General features: G+C 40.1%; 1 protein-coding gene across 1 annotated transcript in view; it reads left to right on the plus strand.

The window, feature by feature from the left end:
• Window positions 1–12,293, plus strand: part of Slc17a6 (solute carrier family 17 member 6) — a 40,638-nt gene extending 28,345 nt beyond the window's left edge. Inside the window, exons 8-12 of the mRNA XM_041657013.1 lie at window positions 2,833–2,982; window positions 7,460–7,592; window positions 8,875–8,985; window positions 9,344–9,471; window positions 10,334–12,293. Coding sequence (XP_041512947.1) covers window positions 2,833–2,982; window positions 7,460–7,592; window positions 8,875–8,985; window positions 9,344–9,471; window positions 10,334–10,669 — 858 coding nt within the window. The 3' untranslated portion in view covers window positions 10,670–12,293. The remainder of the gene's footprint in view (window positions 1–2,832; window positions 2,983–7,459; window positions 7,593–8,874; window positions 8,986–9,343; window positions 9,472–10,333) is intronic.
• The last annotated feature ends 7,995 nt before the right edge of the window (window positions 12,294–20,288 follow it).

Here is a 20,288-nt window from a genome sequence, read left to right on the forward strand (position 1 = left end):
TCTGGGATTGTGGTTTGTAGGCTGGTTTTCTTTGCTTTATGTTATCTTTCTTCTTACTAGGTTTCACGTGTTCCTGTCACTTCCAAAAAAAATTAAAATAAGATCAAATGGAACTAGAGCTTGTTTTCTTTTCAGAATACATTTTCACTTTTTTATTATTTTTTAAAAAGAGAACAAACTATCTTTTTTCATTTTACATACCCCCCATCCGCTCCTCAGAGAGGGTGAGGCACATTGCTTTGGGTAAAGTCCAAGGCCCTCCCTACTATTTCTAGGCTGAGTAAGATATCCCTCTAAAGAGAATAGGTTCCAAAAAAGCCAGTACAAGCAGTAGGGATAAATCCTGCAGTCACTGCCAGTCCCTCAGTCTGCCCCAGTCATACAACTATCATATACATTCGGAGGGACTAGTTTGGTCCTATGTTTTTTCCTTTCCTATCCAGCGGGAGTTGGTGAGTTCCCCTTAGCTCAGGTAAACTGTTTCAGTGGGTGTACCGATCATGGTCTTGACCTCTTTGCTCATATTCTCACTCCTCCCACTCTTCATTTGGACTTTGGGAGCTCAGTCCAGTGTTAGGATGCAGGTCTCTGCTTCTGTTTCCACCAGTTTCTTGATGAAGGTTCTATGGTGATATTTACGATATTCATCAGTCTGACTTCAGGAGAAGGCCAGTTCGGGCCCCTGCTCCTCTATTGCTTAAGGTCTTAGCTGGGGTCATCCTTGTGGATTCCTGGGAATTTCTCTAGTGCCAGGTTTCTTGCTAGTCACATAATGGCTCCCTCAATCAAAAATATCTCTTTCCTTGCTCTCATCTGTCCTTACCTCATCTCAACTGTCCTGTTCCCTCAAATTCTCCTCACCCCTTCCCTCCTTCCTCAACTTTCCCTTCTGCCCTCCCTACTCCCCCAACACGCACTTCATGCTCCCAATTTTGTCAGGAGATCTTGTCTATTTGACCTTTTCAGGTGGATATATGTGTGATTTTCTTAGGGTTTACCTTGTTACTTAGCTTCTCTAGGATCGTAAACTATAGGCTCAATATCCTTTGCTTTACAGCTACTATCCACTTATGAGTGAATACCTGCCATGTTCATCTTTCTGGGACTGGGATACCTCACTCAGGATTTTTTTCTAGTGGAGTTAGAACTTGTACTTCAAGTTATTAAAATGTTATTGGACCAAAGTCTTCATTTGACAGAGCAGGTGGCACGGTCACAGTTGTTCTCTTTGAATATTGCTAACACAGCCAACAATGACTCTCTGACATCAGCAGCTGTACTGCCCCAGAAATGTGTGTCCAGAGAGTTCCCATGGAGAGCACTCAAAATGCCCCAGAGAGATAACTAAAAATGGAAGAGAGAATACCGAGAGTACCAGGGACAGCAGCTCAGGGTGCTTCTTAAAGGAGCCCAGAGCAATGCATGCTCAGGTGGACAGGAGAATGCTATGTGTTTTTGACCAGCAGCAAGGGGATCAGCAGCCAGATCAAAAATAAATGATGTAAAAAAATAAATATATTTATACAAAATTAATACTTTCCTCTTCATGTTGGGGGGAAATGCTTTACCATTTGAGGAATACAGTTTCAGGGAAGATAATTCTGCTATGAGCAAAGACATACTCTACCAGTAGGAATAAACATTGCTGATCTTATCCATTCCGCACACGGAGGAATCCTAATGCACACTTTCCTGTCTTTGGCCATTTTTATTTATCTGTAAAGTATTTTCATCATTTGTGACATATAGGATTAAAACAAAAATACCTATCCCTTGGCGCTTACTTATCATGCTCTCACAAAGCAAGCATTACCAAAAGCTGCAGTGCTTACTCTGTGTTATTAGTACAGGTCTCTCTCTCTCTCTCTCTCTCTCTCTCTCTCTCTCTTTCTCTCACTTTCTCTGGTCTCTGGTATCACATACATTCCTGATCACCGCAGCGTGAGTTCTTGCTATTCTATGTTTTAAGTGATTTTTGAATATCTGAGCACAGACAGCTTAATACTAACAATTATGGGGTTCGACACTCAGGACTAATTACCAAAGTTGTTGAGAAAATTTGCTTCCTGCATTGTTCATATTATCATGACAAGGACACGATTAACAGTGAATGAGGTTATTTTGGGAGATCATTTCTTTGGCAGCTACAGCTTTGGTCTTCAAGAGAAAGTATTTGTGATTATGATAAATAGTTTGAAGTCTAAAATATTAAGTTCATGAGGTTTAGTTTTTAAAGGTATTATAACCACAGCAAATCATCCCCAGGTATTTTGTTTTTATTTTGAAGAGACTAACATGTCATAATTAGCTGGCCATGATGTCCTGGGCTGTACCTGGTGAATCTCAACACCACAGAACTATTTCTGGAACTTATACCCCAGTGTCATAAAATGTATAGTTCTCCACTAACTGTCAAGGGAATTTACAGATAGATGATGGTTGAGGCAACAGAGAGTGTGAGCAATAACATGTTCTTTTATTTTCTTTCTTGTCCAAGTACATTCAACTTTCAAGATTTTAGATTTCATGAAGCCATTGATTTGGCAGTATTTTACTGGGGGGAAAACTGCTTTAAAATCTTATTTAACTAAAACCCACAATTTTGGAATTTATTTTCTCTGTATATGAATTTTGCATACTTTAAAAACCAGACTGCTTAACCTGAGGAATAGACTGGAGTTGTGTTTTCTCTTTTAATGATTATTCACTCGCCTAAGTCAACTGGAAAGCTGTCATTGCCATCTCATCCCATACTCGTGTTCCAGGCCATGCTCCTGTAAACAGAAAGTCCAAAAATGCTAAGCCAGAGTAACACTCTCTTTGGGCTTCCAGAAATTCAAGACCCCGTGGAGGAAGTTTTTCACATCCATGCCCGTCTATGCGATAATCGTTGCAAACTTCTGTAGGAGTTGGACCTTTTACTTACTGCTCATCAGTCAACCAGCTTATTTTGAGGAAGTTTTTGGATTTGAAATCAGCAAAGTATGTACAAGTTCACTTTATTAAAATGCTGGATAATGTCTGTATAATGTAAGTGAATATTCCTTCCTTTAGCCAAAATTTTGTCTTCAAACCTTCATGATTTACTTTTTGGAAAGTGTGTGTGTGTGTGTGTGTGTGTGTGTGTGTGTGTGTGTGTGTGTTTGTGTCCCTTACTCTATTCTGTTCCCTGCTAGAAATATCTCTTTATTTCTGGGGTTCCAGGCAAAAAGAGTCTCATCTCTGCCTTCCTGTAGCTTACATCTCAGTGGATCTGAGCAATGATGCAGCCCTTTTCCTACACACAAAGAGTACGACTTTCAGTCCAAGGCAAGCAAGCTGCTACAAAAAAAGACAACCCATTCTAATGGAACTGTGCTTCGGTTATTATCAGCCTCTTCTCCTTCTGTGTTCTCAGATCTGTCCAGTTGAAAGAAACAGCAAACAAAAAAAGCTGAAAGCGTCCTTATACTTTGTTCATTTGTTGAGTCTCTTATAGGATACGTTGTTTTATTCAGAAACGCAGCACTGCTTTTCTCCCCCGAATATTTGCAGTTTTGTACGTATAGACAAAAAAAATCTTGTATTGCCAATTCACACACACAGGGTGTGTAAGACAATTTGTTTATAGGTACAGAAATAAAAGTATTTCCAGATTTTCTATAATGGAGAACTCAACTTTAAACACTCCTTTTGTGTAGGGATAGAAAATTCTAGAAGTTTCTTTCCTACTCACGAATAACCTCATCCGGTAGACCAGACGGATAGCTATCATCATTCCTGTTTGACTTGGCAAAACAGAACTGAGGGTAATTATTGAAATCACCTAAAGGTATACTAACTAGTTACACACTTACGGCATAGATACTCATTTCTGTTTCAATCCCCTGTACAGTGTCATACATCAGGGGACCTGTACATCTAGCCACACACTTAGCAGGTCAGTGTTGAGAGCCAGCTCTGAGCTCTGTGTGCAGCTCTCTGCTGAGTTCTGAATTCATTTATCTTTGCTGGCAGTGATCATGCCATTTCCCCTTGTGTTGTTACATAAGTCCAGCTGGGCTTGGGCTCTTCATATTGTGTCTCTACTTGAAAGGCTATCTGAGAGCTGGGCTAGAGAAAGCCTAAGCCTGGCAGTGGCTGGCCTAAGAGCTCTTCTGAAGAGGCCGTTTCTAAGGAAACAGCTCCCTTCTCCCTGAGAAGAATGGCTGCTGTAGACCAGCCTCTTCTCCCTGGAGCTGATCAAACATCGCAGGGCAGACTTGAGACCTCGGAGAGTGTCACACCTCTCGACAAAGACTGCTGGAGGTGTGAGTCCATTTTTACAATCTAGGGCAAATGTGACACGCGGAGACTATTAATAAAGCCAGGACTCGTGGGGGTGGGGAGAGATGCCAAGTGGCGGTAATGACATGATCTTCCTGTCTCCAATTAGCTGAAAACACCTGAATCAAATCAGGGGCAGTGTGCACTAACTAAATGAACTTACATATGGATAGATTAATAGCTTGCTATTTTTAAGCTAAAGCTGCAGTTACATTCTCCATGCTGTGTGGACTGAAGATTTTTTTATTAAGCTGATAAAAATAATGTTTTAAATTCTCCAACTTACTTGAAAAAAAATTTTGAGATCATGGTGGAGGTAGGAAATCTAGGCGTGTCCAGGTGATTTGGCTTGGAACCCAAGCTTTACAATGAAGGGTTGACCTACAACTTGGGGTTGAATTTTGAATAATTAACATCCTTAATTTTCTTATCTATAAGTGAGAGCTTTAGTACTATCTTTCAGAAGTGAAACAAATTTTTTTAAAAAAATGATATGCTTACATAGAAGGTGACTTTCTCAAACCTCACTAAAGTGGATATCCTATAGATAGAACCACACAGGGAACACCTTAATCTTCATTCCAAAATGCTTTCTTAGTTAAGACAAAATGAGTTCACATGCATTCTCTCTCTCTCTCTCTCTCTCTCTCTCTCTCTCTCTCTCTCTCACACACACACACACACACACACACACATGCACATACACACACACACACTGTATACAGTATTGTGTAGTTATATATAGGACCTAATGTATGCATATACTGTATATAAATGTAAGTGAACTATATTAGTTAACTCTTTGTGTATGGGTTGTGTGTGTGTGTGCGCGCGCGCGTGTGTGTGTGTGTGTGTGTGTGTATGTATTTCCCTATAGTATGTACGTAAGTATTTTCAGCTCCTCTGAGAATGGCAAATCAGAGTGCAGTCAATTCCAGGATTTTAATGAGCATCTTTAAACCTCAAAATACAGGTGCCAATCAAATGAGAGGACACATTTGTTTCCTTTGAGTTCCTCAGTTAGAGAGGCTGTGCTTCATGCTCTGCCTCTTGACAGCTTCAGAAAATGGTTCAGATACAGTTGGCACAGCAGAGGGAGGAGGAGTGTTCGAGGACCTACTAAGAAGAATAGGTTGCAGGTGATAGCTACCCATCTCACTCCCCTAAAACCTTCGGACAATGAGCAAACTAAAGGCAATCCAAGAGGGGACAGATGAGTGGGACACTGTGTGAAGAACGAATTATTCATAATATAAGTCACCAGAGCTGAGAAGACCTAAACATGGATAAGTCTCAGGAATTTTGCCTAGAAAACTGGAGGATCCCATCTTTCCAGGCACTAAAGCAGAGACCAAAACTTACCTCTCAGTGGTCTCTAACTGTTAGTTTCTTGCATCTGTATTCATGACTCTGCTGAAAGAGTAATAAACAAAGGTTTTTATCTTTGCTCCTTGCTAATGCAAAGTGGAAAAAATGTTTATCCGAATGGACAGTAGGTATCTGAGGCTGCCCAGTGTAAGGCTCTTTTCAGATGCAACACCTTTCATACGGACAGGAAACGTCACTCTCAAGCAGGTAGCCTGCATCTGTGAAATGAAAGCATGACCTGGGTTTACTTGTGTGCTCCGGGATGTGTTCTCTGCAGCAGCCTCCTGGTTTATGTTGTATTCTGACATATATCTCTGGTGACTGAGAATAAAGGACCGTTGTAGTTTTCCAATATGCTATTCTCAAAATCAATTATATTTTCCATTCACTCAATTACCTTTTATTTTTATTTATGCCACTTTTGCTGAACACCCACTTGCAAGCAAACAAGCAGTTTATACAGCATTGCCCTATTTAAATTTCCTTTCCCCCCCCCCCACAGGTGGCCCAGTTGCTGAGCATATGCACAATAAGAGCTTGGTCCTTAGAACTGTGTAGTACTATTTAAAAATTGCCCCTTTCAATATCAGCTTCCTCATTCAATAATAAAATTATAAAAATTCCCACCCTAAGCAGAAGAGAGAACCCAACAGTTTAAACGTTTAATCTGTCTTGGAGCACTTCTCTCTCTCAACTAGGCATGGGCATGACCCTCATTTGTGGGTGTGAACAACATTCTGTGTGCCACTTCCAAACAAAGAACAGAATCTGCCTTTCATATCTCCAAAAATCTACATGGAAGATGTGCTTAAACACAAACAATACATCCCAGTCTTTCCCTTGCCCAGCGTTGTCCAAAGTGAGGACATCTATTCATGTGGTAATAGCCCATTTAAATGTGTTGTTTTCTTTTCATATACCCTCTCCCTCAATACCTAGGGAACTGCCTCTTGTTCATAGTTGATTGTTAAAAATGTGTGTTGAGCCAGGCAGTGGTAGCGCATGACTTTAATCCCAGCACTCGGGAGGCAGAGGCACAGAGTTCGAGGCCAGCCTGGTGTACAAGAGCTAGTTCCAGGTCAGCTAGGACTGTTACACAAGGAAACCCTGTCTCAAAATACAAACAAAAAAAATGTATATTGAAGGCGTGCTAGATTTGGGGTTGCCCTAATTTCTATGAAATGTTTAAAGGCTGCATACCACAGTATAACCATGTGACTCTGTATTTGACTGCAAATGAGTAAAATGAAGAACTCACGTGGGGTTTTCATAAATGAAATCTGTGCTATGAAATTTAGAAGAGGTGTCTTAAAAGAAATGTGTAGTCTTTCACCTTTTGAATAAAACGGAAAATTTGAATCCAGCCTTGCTGAGGGCCGAAGGCATCTCTTTCCTCCCGAGATCCCTTCCTCCACATTCTTCCTCTCATCAATGATGCATTTGTGCGAACACACTTAAGGACGTGAAATGATAAACAAGCATGACTCACTGACAAGATTCAGAAGGGTTGATTCATGAATTCAGAACACACTGAATCATAACGTAGCAATAAAAGTTTTCCTTCTTTAAGAATACAGAGAAAGGATCAAAGTAAATTTACTTAGCTTTCCCGATTTACTCTGTGGACATTACTGCTTACTCTAGGAGAGCGAGTTTGCATTTGGAAACAGTGTTTTGCCTTCCTTGACTCAAGGAGCAGATGAAGACAGATTCGGAATGCCAGGGTCACTCAATTGCCTGCTCTCTTTATTCTCTCCTGCTTTTCTCCCCCTCTGGCTTTGGTCAGGTTGGCATGCTGTCTGCGGTCCCACACCTGGTCATGACAATCATTGTGCCTATCGGGGGGCAAATTGCAGATTTTCTGAGAAGCAAACAAATTCTTTCAACAACTACAGTGAGAAAGATCATGAATTGTGGTGGTAAGTACCTGTGGAGTGGCAAGCATATGTTCCTGTTTGAGGGCTCTGTGATCTACATGCATGAATCTGATTTTCTACACGTGGTTAGATATGCACCTTCATAGCTCATTTCAAATCATTTTCCCATGGCCAAGGTTTTCAACACTCATTTTAAGACCCCCACTTAACAAAGTCATTTGTATACATTGTCACTAAACTTCTAATCACTAAAATTTCAGGTTAATTTGGACTTAAGAAGCATACAATGAATACCCCAATAATCTTTGACATAAATTATTAGCCTTATGTCTTTCTGAGGTATATTGTCCATATTGGTATGAATGAGAAGTACTAGTAGTCTTTGTTTCTTTGTAAAATTATACTATAATTTTATAATATAAAAAGTTTTAGTATAATTTTAAAAGTTACAGCAATTTTGTTAGGTTTAGTCTGACTTAGGCTTGTACAGGTTTGATGCATACTGTCGCAGTGGCTATGAGTTCATATGTAAAGCTGCCCTGCTGTGTCGAGAAGACACTGTTTTTTTGTAGTCATCTGCTGCCTCTTTCTTACACTCTCTCTGTGCCCTGTTCCACAATGATCCCTGAGCATTTGAAGATGTGTGTGCACACACACACACACACACACACAGTACCTATGTTCTGTTTGGTGTCAAGATTTCTGTAGTCTCTTATTCTCTAAACCTTAGCCAATTGTGGGTCTCTGTGTTGATCACTACCTACTGTAAGCAGAAACTTCTCTGATGTGGGTTCAGAAATAAGTTCATAAATGTGTTTAAAGGTAAGTCATTAATAGCATATTGATTTAGCAGAGGAATATTAGAAAGTTCTCACATAGGACTTGTCTAACCTCAGGTTCTTGGCCTGGTGCCTGCCACATATGGGTTGATCTTGTGGAGTAGGATTAAAGTGATATCAATGGTTGTTAAGTCAATTATATTTATGTCACTGTTGCACTGGGAGGAGAGGCTCCACTAGGTAAGGAGCCATCGGCAATTGGTAGCTAATGAGAAGAGAACTAGCTCTTTAAGAGTGTAGCCCCTAATAAGTTGACCATAATCCAGTGGAAGACTACATACCCCAGAATATATGGACACCACAAATTTCACTTGATTGCTTTTTTTTGTTTCTTTGTTTTTTTTTTTTTAAACAAGGACACACAATTGGATGAGTAAGAAAGCGAGGGTGGTTCTAGGAGGATTTGGGGGAGGAGATGAATATGGTCAAAATGCATTGTAAACAATTCTCAAAAAACTAATACTCTTGTGTGCTTGCCTCCAAAGGCTTTGGCATGGAAGCCACCCTGCTTCTGGTTGTTGGCTACTCGCACACCAGAGGAGTGGCCATCTCCTTCTTGGTCCTTGCAGTAGGATTTAGTGGATTTGCTATCTCTGGTAAGAGTTATCCTCTTTGTCTCTCTATATTACATCTTGATTTTGCTAGTAATTATCTATGTGTTGGACAATGATTATAACATTCAGAAACATCATTTAGAATTATTATTGCTCACCTGTCCTCCGACTGACTGTTTCTTTCTTTGTACTTGATCAGTTTGTTAAGAGAATGTTTGCAGTGAGCCATAATAAGTATTGGAAAAGGTACATCCTTTCTTTCTCTTGATGCCTTTGAATGGAGTTAAGAAAAGCACATGGCGTGCACCCAGTATCTTTTGGGAAGATGTGTTCTGATGTTCTCTACCTTGCTTCTTCAAGCTGATGCCACCTTGAGCCAATGTTTCTGTGTTTGTCTCAGGATTCAATGTGAACCACTTGGACATTGCTCCAAGATACGCCAGTATCTTAATGGGCATTTCCAATGGCGTTGGCACACTGTCGGGGATGGTCTGCCCTATCATTGTTGGTGCCATGACCAAGAACAAGGTAGGAGAGCAATTCCATTGTAGAATATTCTCTCTTATGGTTGGGAAGGGGCTTTGTTGTTCTTGGGGTGTTCCATTCACTTCTAAGTAAGAAACACAAAAATGAAGTACAGAGGGACAGATCTCTATAGTAACTTCTGGAAGGTCCAGCCTCCCCAATCATCAAGCAAGGTGTTTCTCAAGCCCTTCCAATAGCCCACAGATGGTTTCTTTATTTAGAAATGTTAAGGAGACACAAGCTACATACAAGAAAAATGCCTATTATTGATATCACCTTTGTGGCAAGAATGTAGTTCCCAAGCCCCTCAACCCTTTGCCCCTAGATTATAGAATAGACAAACAGCCTTTCCCAACTTTATTCATCAATCTCAATTCAGAATTGAGGAGTTTATGAGGAATATTATTATTTAGCAGTTCTGAAATATACATATAGAGCTTCAAATTTGAGGTTTTATAGATGGACATGAAGGAAATGAATGAGAAAGACAAAGCAATGGAGAGCTGGCTGGGATGGCACATGCCTGTTACTCTAGTGTTGAGGAGAAAGAACCAAGTTTGAGGTCAGCCTCAGTTACATAGTGGATACCCCCAACCAGAAAAAGATAAAAAGCTAAAGAATGATTAATAAATGTAAAAGAGAATATTCTTGAACTCAGCAGACTAGAGATGTATTCAAGAGTTTATTTCCAAACTTTTATCCTAAAAATTTAAATAACAAAGCAAATAGTTTTATTCGAAAGTGTTTGCACGGCATAGGTAACCCCGAAGAAAGGCATCACAAGAAACATGGCGGTAGAGCATGCTCACAGGGCGGCTTTCCAGTCATGCAGTTCGCTCTCACAGCCCCGCTTTTTTCACCACAGTCCCGCGAAGAGTGGCAGTACGTCTTCCTCATCGCTGCGCTCGTCCACTATGGCGGAGTCATATTTTATGCCATATTTGCCTCCGGAGAGAAGCAACCTTGGGCAGACCCTGAGGAAACAAGTGAAGAAAAATGTGGCTTCATTCATGAAGATGAACTGGATGAAGAAACAGGGGACATCACGCAGAATTATATAAATTACGGTACCACCAAGTCTTACGGTGCCACCACACAGGAGAACGGAGGCTGGCCTAATGGCTGGGAGAAAAAGGAAGAATTTGTTCAGGAAGGAGCACAAGACGCATACACCTTTAAGGGCCAAGATGATTATTCATAACGAAGCTAGTCACTGGATACATTTTTAGTGTTGTGATTAAATTAATTGTGATTGCACAGAATAACTTAAAAAATGTGGTGTAAACATGTAAACACATCAGCCTAGCAAGTTTCGCTATTTAAAAAGTATGAATTCAAAACAGACCATGAGATCCCATCAAGCGCAATCTGTGGATGTTGTCGCGTTATGTCATTTCCATCCAGGTCGTTCATCCTTTCGTTTGTGATTTAAAGGTTTACTGTAGAAATAAGTAGGTATTCGTTGGCCCCACCGCCTTGGGAGTGGGCACAACTGACACAGTCGGCACATGTCATCCGACAGATATTAGGAAGCCAAAGCTACTTGATCATGCAAACTGCACTGATTTATTTATTACACTGGACTGCAAAATATCCCAGGGAAATCCTGTCTACGGACATGGTGAAATTGGAAAGCTGACTAGATCAGGTATGAACTATGATCATTATGTGTTTATCATGGATTGGCTTTATCTCTTAATTGAAGAAATACATTGTATACTAGCAGCTAGCAGCTCATACCGAATTATTGTTAAGAGTACACAGTGTGTGATATTTTGTGATCTTCAAAGCGCTTATCTTACAGTGTTTTGTGAAATGCTTGGGCACAAACACTTATTTTTTATGAAAGAGAGCTTGTAACGGGAGGAGTATGCTCCATGCCCTCCCACTCACTACCTGACAGTATCAAACCCTTCACATCTCAGTCACATTCAACTTTCATGTAACATATCACATAACTTTTTTTGCAAAAAAAAAAAATAAGAAGAAATAGACTTCAATGTATTTTTTATCACAACTTTGTACTGGTTGTAACTTGCATTAGGAAAAAATGATTGATATATATATAAAATCATAAAGAATCTAATAAAATTTGCTATGAAGCTGTAGCCCTTAAAATGCAATATTAATAACAAAATATATAGAAAATGATTTAGATAATCTTTCTTGAAACTAGAGACTATATGAAACTCATATCACAAAGCTATATAATATATGAAAAGATAAACAATAGAGATTCTATATATAGACAATTTTATTACCTAATGTCCCATTTACGAGATATTTGTCTTGAGTATATAGAACAAAATATATTGAAATTATATCTATATCCCTGTATATCTTATACATATCCACTCACACAAACATAACAAATACTTTTCACACAGAACCAAAAACAGTATACACCTAATGTTGGGTTAGGGGATTGCAATTTCTACTTTCATAGAGTCATAGAATTTTAGATGGGAAAAAAAAGGCATTTTGCTCATCATTTCTTAATATATTTCCACAAGAACTGCAACATTTGTGTACCAAGCAATAAGTGCAAAGCATAAAACCTCCCGTTTGTAAATTATCCCCGTGTTGCTTGTGGTAGCAATGATTTCTTCCTTTTAAAAAAGTCAACATCAGAATCCTTTACGATATTCCGCTGTGATAAGAATGCATATCCCAATCTAATGCAAAATGTCACCTGGTGTGCTTCTGTGTCTCTTCTGGGTATTTGATCTGTTCTGTGTCCTGTGCTCTTGACTGGAGGTCCTGCTACTGCAAATATAAAACATGAAGTTTGTTTCTAAATGCAAACCACTCCTGACCTTAGGAGTCTAAAACTCCCCCTGCTTTGTGTCTCGAAGTACGACTATGTGACCATAGCCTTTGCTGTGCTGAATAAAAAGATGTGAACTGTCATTTCATTGCTACAAAACAAGTGTTAATAAAATGCTCTATTTACCCCTTTGTAAAATGAATACATTAATTTCAGGTTGATTCGGGGTTCAGCTTTAGGGCATATGTAGTTTATGGATGTTTCAATGAATTCAAATATAGGCTCCACAGTAAAACCCTTGCTGGTTAGTGCCTTGGGATTAATTCAATATTCTTCCTTAGATGGGGAGACCTGATTGACCTGATTCTATAGGGAGTGTGAAAGCTGAGAAATAAGTCTCTGAGTCAAACTCGTTCCAAGACTGTGTCATCACAACTGCTGCAAAATTTAAAGCAAAGTTTGGAAATAAACTTCCGCTTGTCAGTTCCACACTGCCACCTCCTTTCCGTTGCTCACATGGCCTGGGCTAGACACTGCCAGTCATTTATAGCGCCTGTCAGTGGTGTTCTGTAAACCCACAGTCGCTCTCTAAAGCAGGTCTCCACTTATTCTAGGTCTGGAAATTTTTTAAAAAGAAGCTTTGAAAGCCAAAGTAAAATAAAGCAATGACATTAAATGTGTCAGTCAAACTATTGGGCGGTAAGCGTGACAGTGACGGAATGTGTCTGTCACTGGATATGCCGTCAGAGCTCGAAGTCTGTGTTTCCCAGCTGTGAAAACAGAAACCTGTGCTATGAGTTGTAACCTATAGGGAACCTGGTGGAGGTAGGTTGGAGCTGGGGGAACTGGAGAGATGGTTCAGTGCCTAAGAGTACATCCTGCTCTTCCAGAAGGCCAGAGTGTTGTTCCAGGCACCCATGTTGGGTGTCTCACAATTGCCTGGAACTTGAACTCCATCTAGGGCTGTGGCACCCTCTTCTGGAATCTATAGGCACTGCACTCACATGTCAGAGTGGCTGTGCATGTGTACATGTGCACGCTGCGCACACATACACACACACACACACACACACAGACCCCAAATTTCAATTAAATTATTAAGATGTGTGTAAAATGAACATATAATCAGACTTCTGATGCTGTGCTTCTTAAAGGACTTGTGTGACTTGTTAGCTGACATTCCTTGTTTAATAGATGAGGACACTGGAGTCTGCAAGGAAGATCAGACTTGGTCAGGGCAGCGTAGATATTGCTAGAAGTTTTATGTTTTGAAATAAATTATTATTGATATGGTATGTTTTAGCCACTTTTTATTGCACAGATTAGTTAAATCGGTATTTGTCAGTTCAAATGCTAACTACAAACCCTCCAACTCTGATTGAGTGTGTGGGTATTAGAAGCGAAGGGATATAGATTTCCCTCCTGGCATCATCCGCATGAGGAAACAGAGACCAAACCTAGCCTGATGCTTATAGAGGTTCACACACCATCTCTTTATAACTTGAAGACAGCAATGTCTCAACTCTTGCACCTACATTAGCCCAATTTCATGGCATAAGCTTTAGTATTATCTTTAATAATATGGTTCCAAGCAAGTGTCACCTGTGATGCCTTTATTTCTCTCCCCTTGGTCAGAAAGCCCGTAACTTCCTTTCTCCTCATCACCCATTCTTTTCTGTATTTTACTCATCATCATGATACGCAGCCAGGATTCTACATATCTGATCTTCTTTCCCACACTTTCCCTTATGTGTACTTACTGAAATTGGAAAGGATCTTTCTGTTGTTAGTGTTTCTATTTTTTATAAATCGTGCTTATATGGTACTTAACTTCCTGAAGATTCTGTACAAGAGTTTAGACTGTGGCCACTGCAAGAAATTCTTTTTAACTTCAAAGTCCCTTTATTACCATTTTTACTATAACGTAACAGTTATTGTTCAAAGCAATTTCTCGAGCCTGTAAATCCCAGCTCTTGGGAACATGAGACAAGAGGATTGCTTCAAACCTGAAGCCCTAGCTCTCTGAACTGAGTCCACAAACAGTCTCCATCCCACACAAGGAGCCTCCCAACAGGATAAAACTTATTCCCTCAAGTTGTTCTCTCATCTCCCCATATGTGCCAATATATAAACCAAAAAATATGACTGATGCCAGATAATAAATATTCATTAAACCATCTTCACAAGGTACAGGAAGAAGACAAAGATGTGACTTGCAGATATTCAGAGTGGAATCTGCAGAGAAGGAAGACAGGGCATAAATCAAATTTCATGTTTGGCATTTTTATTAGAACTCCAGGAAATATGACAGTGTCAGTATTTGGTCTGGAAATTCACATAAAAAATCTAATTACATTTTTCTTGACTAATATTTTTATAAGCAAGAATTATCAAGCTAGATATATCATTTCCTCTCGAAAACAAGGCCTATTTCTCTCCAGTCTTTTTCCTTATTTATTTTTCAATCTGAGTTGCCAATGGAGACACAGTGTTCTACAAGGACATTTGACACTTTTATAAATCTAAAAAATTTAGTGCAATCAGTTCTGGGAAATGCTTCTGATTTATAAATTCAAGGCAAAAGAGAGATTGAACACATTTCCAAAATTCTTCGGCACAAAGGCGACCAAGGCATGCATGAGACAATGTCACTGGTGAGTAAGGTCAGTCTTTGTGGGAGACCTCATCATGTCTGAGGTTTGCTTGCAAATATTTGAAAATAAAGGGTCAATTATGATGATATGATGGAGCCCATGTCTACCCCCAGACCACAGTGTACAAATTAGTACAAATTTAATCCCAGCACCCAAGAGGCAAAGGCAGGCAGATATTTGAGTTCCAGGCCAATAGGGGCTACATACTGAGACTTGTCTTGTAATAAAACAACAAATCAAATTAGCCCATCATCATCAATGTGAAAACACAATGGCTCTCAGTTCTAATTGCAATGGATTAACAGAGGAAATGAAAACAGTTTGGGTTTTAGCCTGAATATGCTTCTTGTTTTACAGACACCAGTATAAGCCAGGCCTGGTTGCTTGGTCTTGAGTGCCCCAGCTTGTACTATAAAAGAGTTAGACGGTCTTAATGGCATCTAAAAATGTTGCAAGATGGTTTATAAATTATTCTTATCTCCATTGTTTTCTGATTTTATTTTGGCCTTTCTGGTAAATTACTGAGGTCCTCAAGTTGACTGTTAAAATTATTCTCAGCATTTCATGAGAGATGGATGCCTGTTTTCTGTCTGTATTCCTTTACCTTAAAAACATTAGCACTATTTTTCATCTCTGGAAAGGTAGTTAACACAGAGAAGGCCCTTTTTGTCCTGCCTAGCTTCTTTCTGGGGTTCTTATTTCTAATTCTGCTGAAGAAATCGTTTATTGTTCCACAGCGTTGCACTGTAGAACTCACGAAGCCATTTGCTCACTGAGGTCCTGCAGTGGGAATGTGCTTTTCATCTATTCTTGCCCTCCTTCCCTTGGAGCATTGCTTCTAGAGTTGCATTGGAAATATGAAAAGGGAGAATGAATGAGATGTATTCTCAGCTATTAAGAAGTCTAATATAGGAGAAGAAACTACACATAGTTAAGAATCGGCCGGAGCAAGCAGAGGGGGCGTTGCAAACTAGTAATCTTATACTTGGCCAGCGAACTCTTCACACCTTGGACCGCTATTAACATTTCTGAAACAGCCAGGCTGTTACGCACTTTCTACCTTTTCTATTCTCTTTATAACAGCTATCAATGAGCTTTATCTCTCACTAACATGCAAAAGATACAGTTTGTCAGTGGTACCACATGGGGGAGGCTAGATATTGACCAACAAATGTTAATGAAAGGAACCAACAATATTAATGAAAGGAAGGATGTGCAGCCAGACTAACTTACTCAGAATGCGCAGGGCCAGCATGGCTACCTGCACAGTGAATTTGTGTCCCTGAAGAGGACTTAGAAAGATACAGAGATGGTGCAGAGCTGAATTTGAAAGTGGGGCAAGTCCCTGAAAACCTCATAGACAGTGGACAGGGAGAGAGCAAGGAACCCATGGTGTAAGTGTGGGAACTCCAGTATGTTTGAAGAGGAGCAGGTAAGCTGGACAGGATGAGCCTGACAGGTGTTCCCTTAAGTGTAGGATTCATAATTAAAATATATATATATATATATATATATATATATATATATATATATCTTAAAATAGTTTTAAATAGGGCTGAGATGGTCAGATCTGGGAGAGGGCTATACACAGGCTATGAGTAAGTTTTGTTGTTGTAGCTTATTTTTAAAAAACAACCAAGAAAAGAAGAGAGCATATGGTGTCTAGTGTGGTTCCTCCCAGGTGTGTCACGCTTTCTCAGCTGATTGCTTTCTTTCCTATGGAGAGGGCGTGGCTCCTTATGATCATGGTAGATTCATATATGAAAACTCCACACACCACAGAAAGCTCACAAGCTCAACAGCTCTCTCTCTCTCTCTCTCTCTCTCTCTCTCTCTCTCTTTCTCTCTCTCTCTTTCTCTCTCTCTTCTTGCTATACTCTTTAGAAATCTGTCCTGGCTGTAACTAGAACCCAATATAACACAATTGCAAATACAAGGCTTGCATTTGAGTTTTACCATCATTAAATGTTAAATGAACCCCAAGACAAATCTCAAGTAGCTATGTTGATCAGCTAAGTTGTGAAGGCAGAAAATACATCTATGTCTCTTCTTACTTTCCAACCAAAAAAAAAAATTCACAATTGACAAGAACGGAGTAATGTACGATTCAAAATCTATAACCCAGATGGCATTATGTGGGTTTCCTACAACTCCCAATGCACCACAAATTAGATATCTCAGAAGAGCAGACAGTTGGCTTGTAGTTGTGGACAGCATGCTTTGGAATGGAGATATTAGCAGGTTCAAGGGAAGGCTCTGTTGTAGGCCTGGCTCCTATCTTCTGGCAGTTTCTTTGCTTGAAGTAGGGAACCTCCAACTCTTTTTTTCACCTTTGTGTGTTTGTGTGTGTGTGTGTGTTCATGCTTTCGTTGTATGTGCACCTCTGAACACTTGCATGCAAAGGCCTAGGGTTGATCTCAAGAGTCATTCTGGGTCACTCTTCCACTTCATTCATTGAGGTAGGATTTCCCAATCAAATATAAAGCTAGTTATGTTAGTCAGTTTGCTCTAGGGATTTCTCTGGTTCTGCCATCTGAGGCTGGAATTAGAGGTAGGCTGCAAAGCCCACCCATCATTTATGGGGTTTCTGGTGGCCTGAACTCTGATTCTTTCATGTTCATGGCAAATCTTTTAACTACTGAGCCATCTCCTCAGCCCCCACTCTAGTCTTGATGCAGAATTCTCCCTATGAGTGTTTCTGTCTCGACACATGGCTTTCTTTTCATAGAGATACAAATCACATTTGATTATGATCTCTAACAACTACTATGACCTCATATCAGCAATTATTTTCTGCAATTGACCATCATCTCCATTCTAAAGCAGTAATTCTTCAACATAAGAATTTCTGGAAGACATAGTTGAACACATTTATAACAGCTTCCCTCTGGTCTCAGAGATGACCAAGTTCTAAGTTTTAAAATCATCATCATCACCATCATCATCATCATCATCATCATCATCATCATCACCATTATATGTTAGTCAAATTATAGCTACTTTGTTATTAAAAATATTTTTTTAAAATTTTCATTTCAAAATATGTGTATTTGTGTGGGTACATGAATACAAGTCCAAGTGACCAAAAAAGGGCACTGGACCCCATAGAGCTGGAGGTATAAGCAGTTGTAAGCCCCCCACATGTGTACAGGAACTGAACTCCGTCCTCTGAAAGAACAGTGTGCATTATTACCTACTAAGCCATCTCGCCAATCCCACAGCATCTACTCTTAATGTCAGTCTTTCACTTCCTTTTATTAAGGACAAAGAGATTCTTGGCCAACACAGTCAGACTTGGCTAAATACAGGCATTGGTCTCCCAGCACTGCTTCCAAGATGTGAAGGAATGTGACCATCTGACCCCACCATTCGAACGCCAGAACAGGGCATGTGGAGTGCCAGTCAGCAATGGCAAGTGAACGGAGATGCCACATAGAAAGGAAGACATCACAGAGATGCCTTGCTGAGGTCCAGCTGGCAAGAAGCTACCTGAAAAGCATGCTGTGGATTCCTTCCAGGATCAGTTGGCAGAAATTCTGTATCAAAGGGCAAGCAATAAGATGAGCATGGCAGACAAAGCATGAAACAAATCTTGGAAGTATGACCTGAATCCCAAATCACTCAAGAGCCTGCTTTCCAGGATTCAGGGATTGTTACTATACTTAATGTACTTAAAGAATTCAAGGAAGCCATTCAGTGTGATTAGCAACTTTGGATATTGCCAATGCTGCGGTTGTTACTTAGAGTGTTGTTTTATTTAAGAAATAAACACCATACATATACACCCCTATCTGAGATCAGCAAAGTGTAGAAAATTGAAAATCAAGTCAAACCACAATTCATCATTCTCTGTGTCTCTGCCCTGTTAGGTGCCAGAGAGCTGATCAACTCACTGGCCACTGCCTGCTCCATTGTTTAAAGTCACAACAGGTACTCAGCCAGTCTCCCATGATGCTCTGGGCTTTGTTGTCTTCATCCACCAACACAGTTTCTACATGGGACCAGTAGCCAGGGCATTACAAAGAGGCAGATGAAGTTGGATGAGGATAACTTTCCTTCAGACTAAAGCTGCTTTATTCTAGGCAACGCTGTTCAGCACAGAGAGTTCTACATGGGGTTCAGCCTTCTTGTTTTTTGCATAGGGCTCACTTTGCACACATGTATGGGGATACTTGAGATAATCTTCAGTTACAGCAGAGCTCAATACAAGCTAAAGTTCTTACAAAGGTGGACTGACAAGTTTCACGACAACTTGGCCCAAGCTAGAGTTATCTGAAAAAAGCAAACTTCAGTTAAGAAATTACCTTTCTAATATCGAAAGGAAAGCCTAAAGGGAAACTTTTAAAATTAATGGTTGATGGAGGAGGGCCCAGACCACTATGAGTGGTGCCATCCCTGGGCTGGTGATCCTGGGTTCTGTCAGAAAGCAGGTTGAGTAAGCCATGAGCAAGTCAGTAAGCAGCATCCTTCCATGGCCTCTACATCATCTCCTGCCTCCAGTTCCAGCCTTGCATGAGTTCATGCCCTTACTATTTTTGAGAATGAGCTGTTATCTGGAACTGTGAGTAAAATAAACCCTTTTTCCCCCAGGTTGCTCTTAGCCATGGTGTTTCATCATAGCAACCTTAACTAAAGAAAACAGTCTTTACAGAAAGCATCCAGATATATAAGCAACTCCCATCTTTTTCTATGGGGATTAGAGACTTGAAGGTTTACAGAAATCAAGTGTACTGCACAAAAGAAGCCTTGGTGGAAGGTGTAGCCACGAGGAAAACCCACACTCAGATGAAGCAGCATCCAGCTCCTTGGTCCTAGCAAATCATGGCCATGTAGGCTAGATACTGACTTTTGATCATTTCCCCCAGAGACACCAAAGTGAGTTACTTGTATGACATTTGCCATCCTTTTGGTATTGGCACCCAGTGGAAAAAAAAAAAACAGCACAAGATGAACCAATGCCTCAAGGACAAGTCCCTCCTCTGATCAGCACTTGGAAATCTCTTGCTTGATTATTTTAAGGGCTCCATTGTTAGACTTCCTTCAGGCATCTCTTATAAATGTCAGTCAGATTTTATGGTGAGATTCGGGGCTAACTCCCTGGGGAGTGGGTCATCTGCTCCTCTTATTGGTTGTCTTATTAAGAATAAAACCTCCCCACTTGAGGAAGCAATTCTGAGAAAACCACGTACAGAGAGAAGGCTTGGACACTTCCTGTCGGTCTAAAACTGCTCCCCAGTCTACTCTACTCTGTCTGTGGGCAAACGTGGGTGGGTGTGCACTCTGGGGGGTTTGTCTGAAGTCTAGAAGACAAAATTTTTAAAAAGGAAATTAAAAAAGATAATTCCATAATGGCCCATTAAACCAAAATGAAAGAAATTATAGCATAAAACTGGACAGAG

This window comes from Microtus oregoni, unplaced genomic scaffold (genome assembly GCF_018167655.1).
Source record: "Microtus oregoni isolate MIOR12 unplaced genomic scaffold, Mior012 000000F_ref0000247, whole genome shotgun sequence".
NCBI lineage: Eukaryota > Metazoa > Chordata > Mammalia > Rodentia > Cricetidae > Microtus > Microtus oregoni.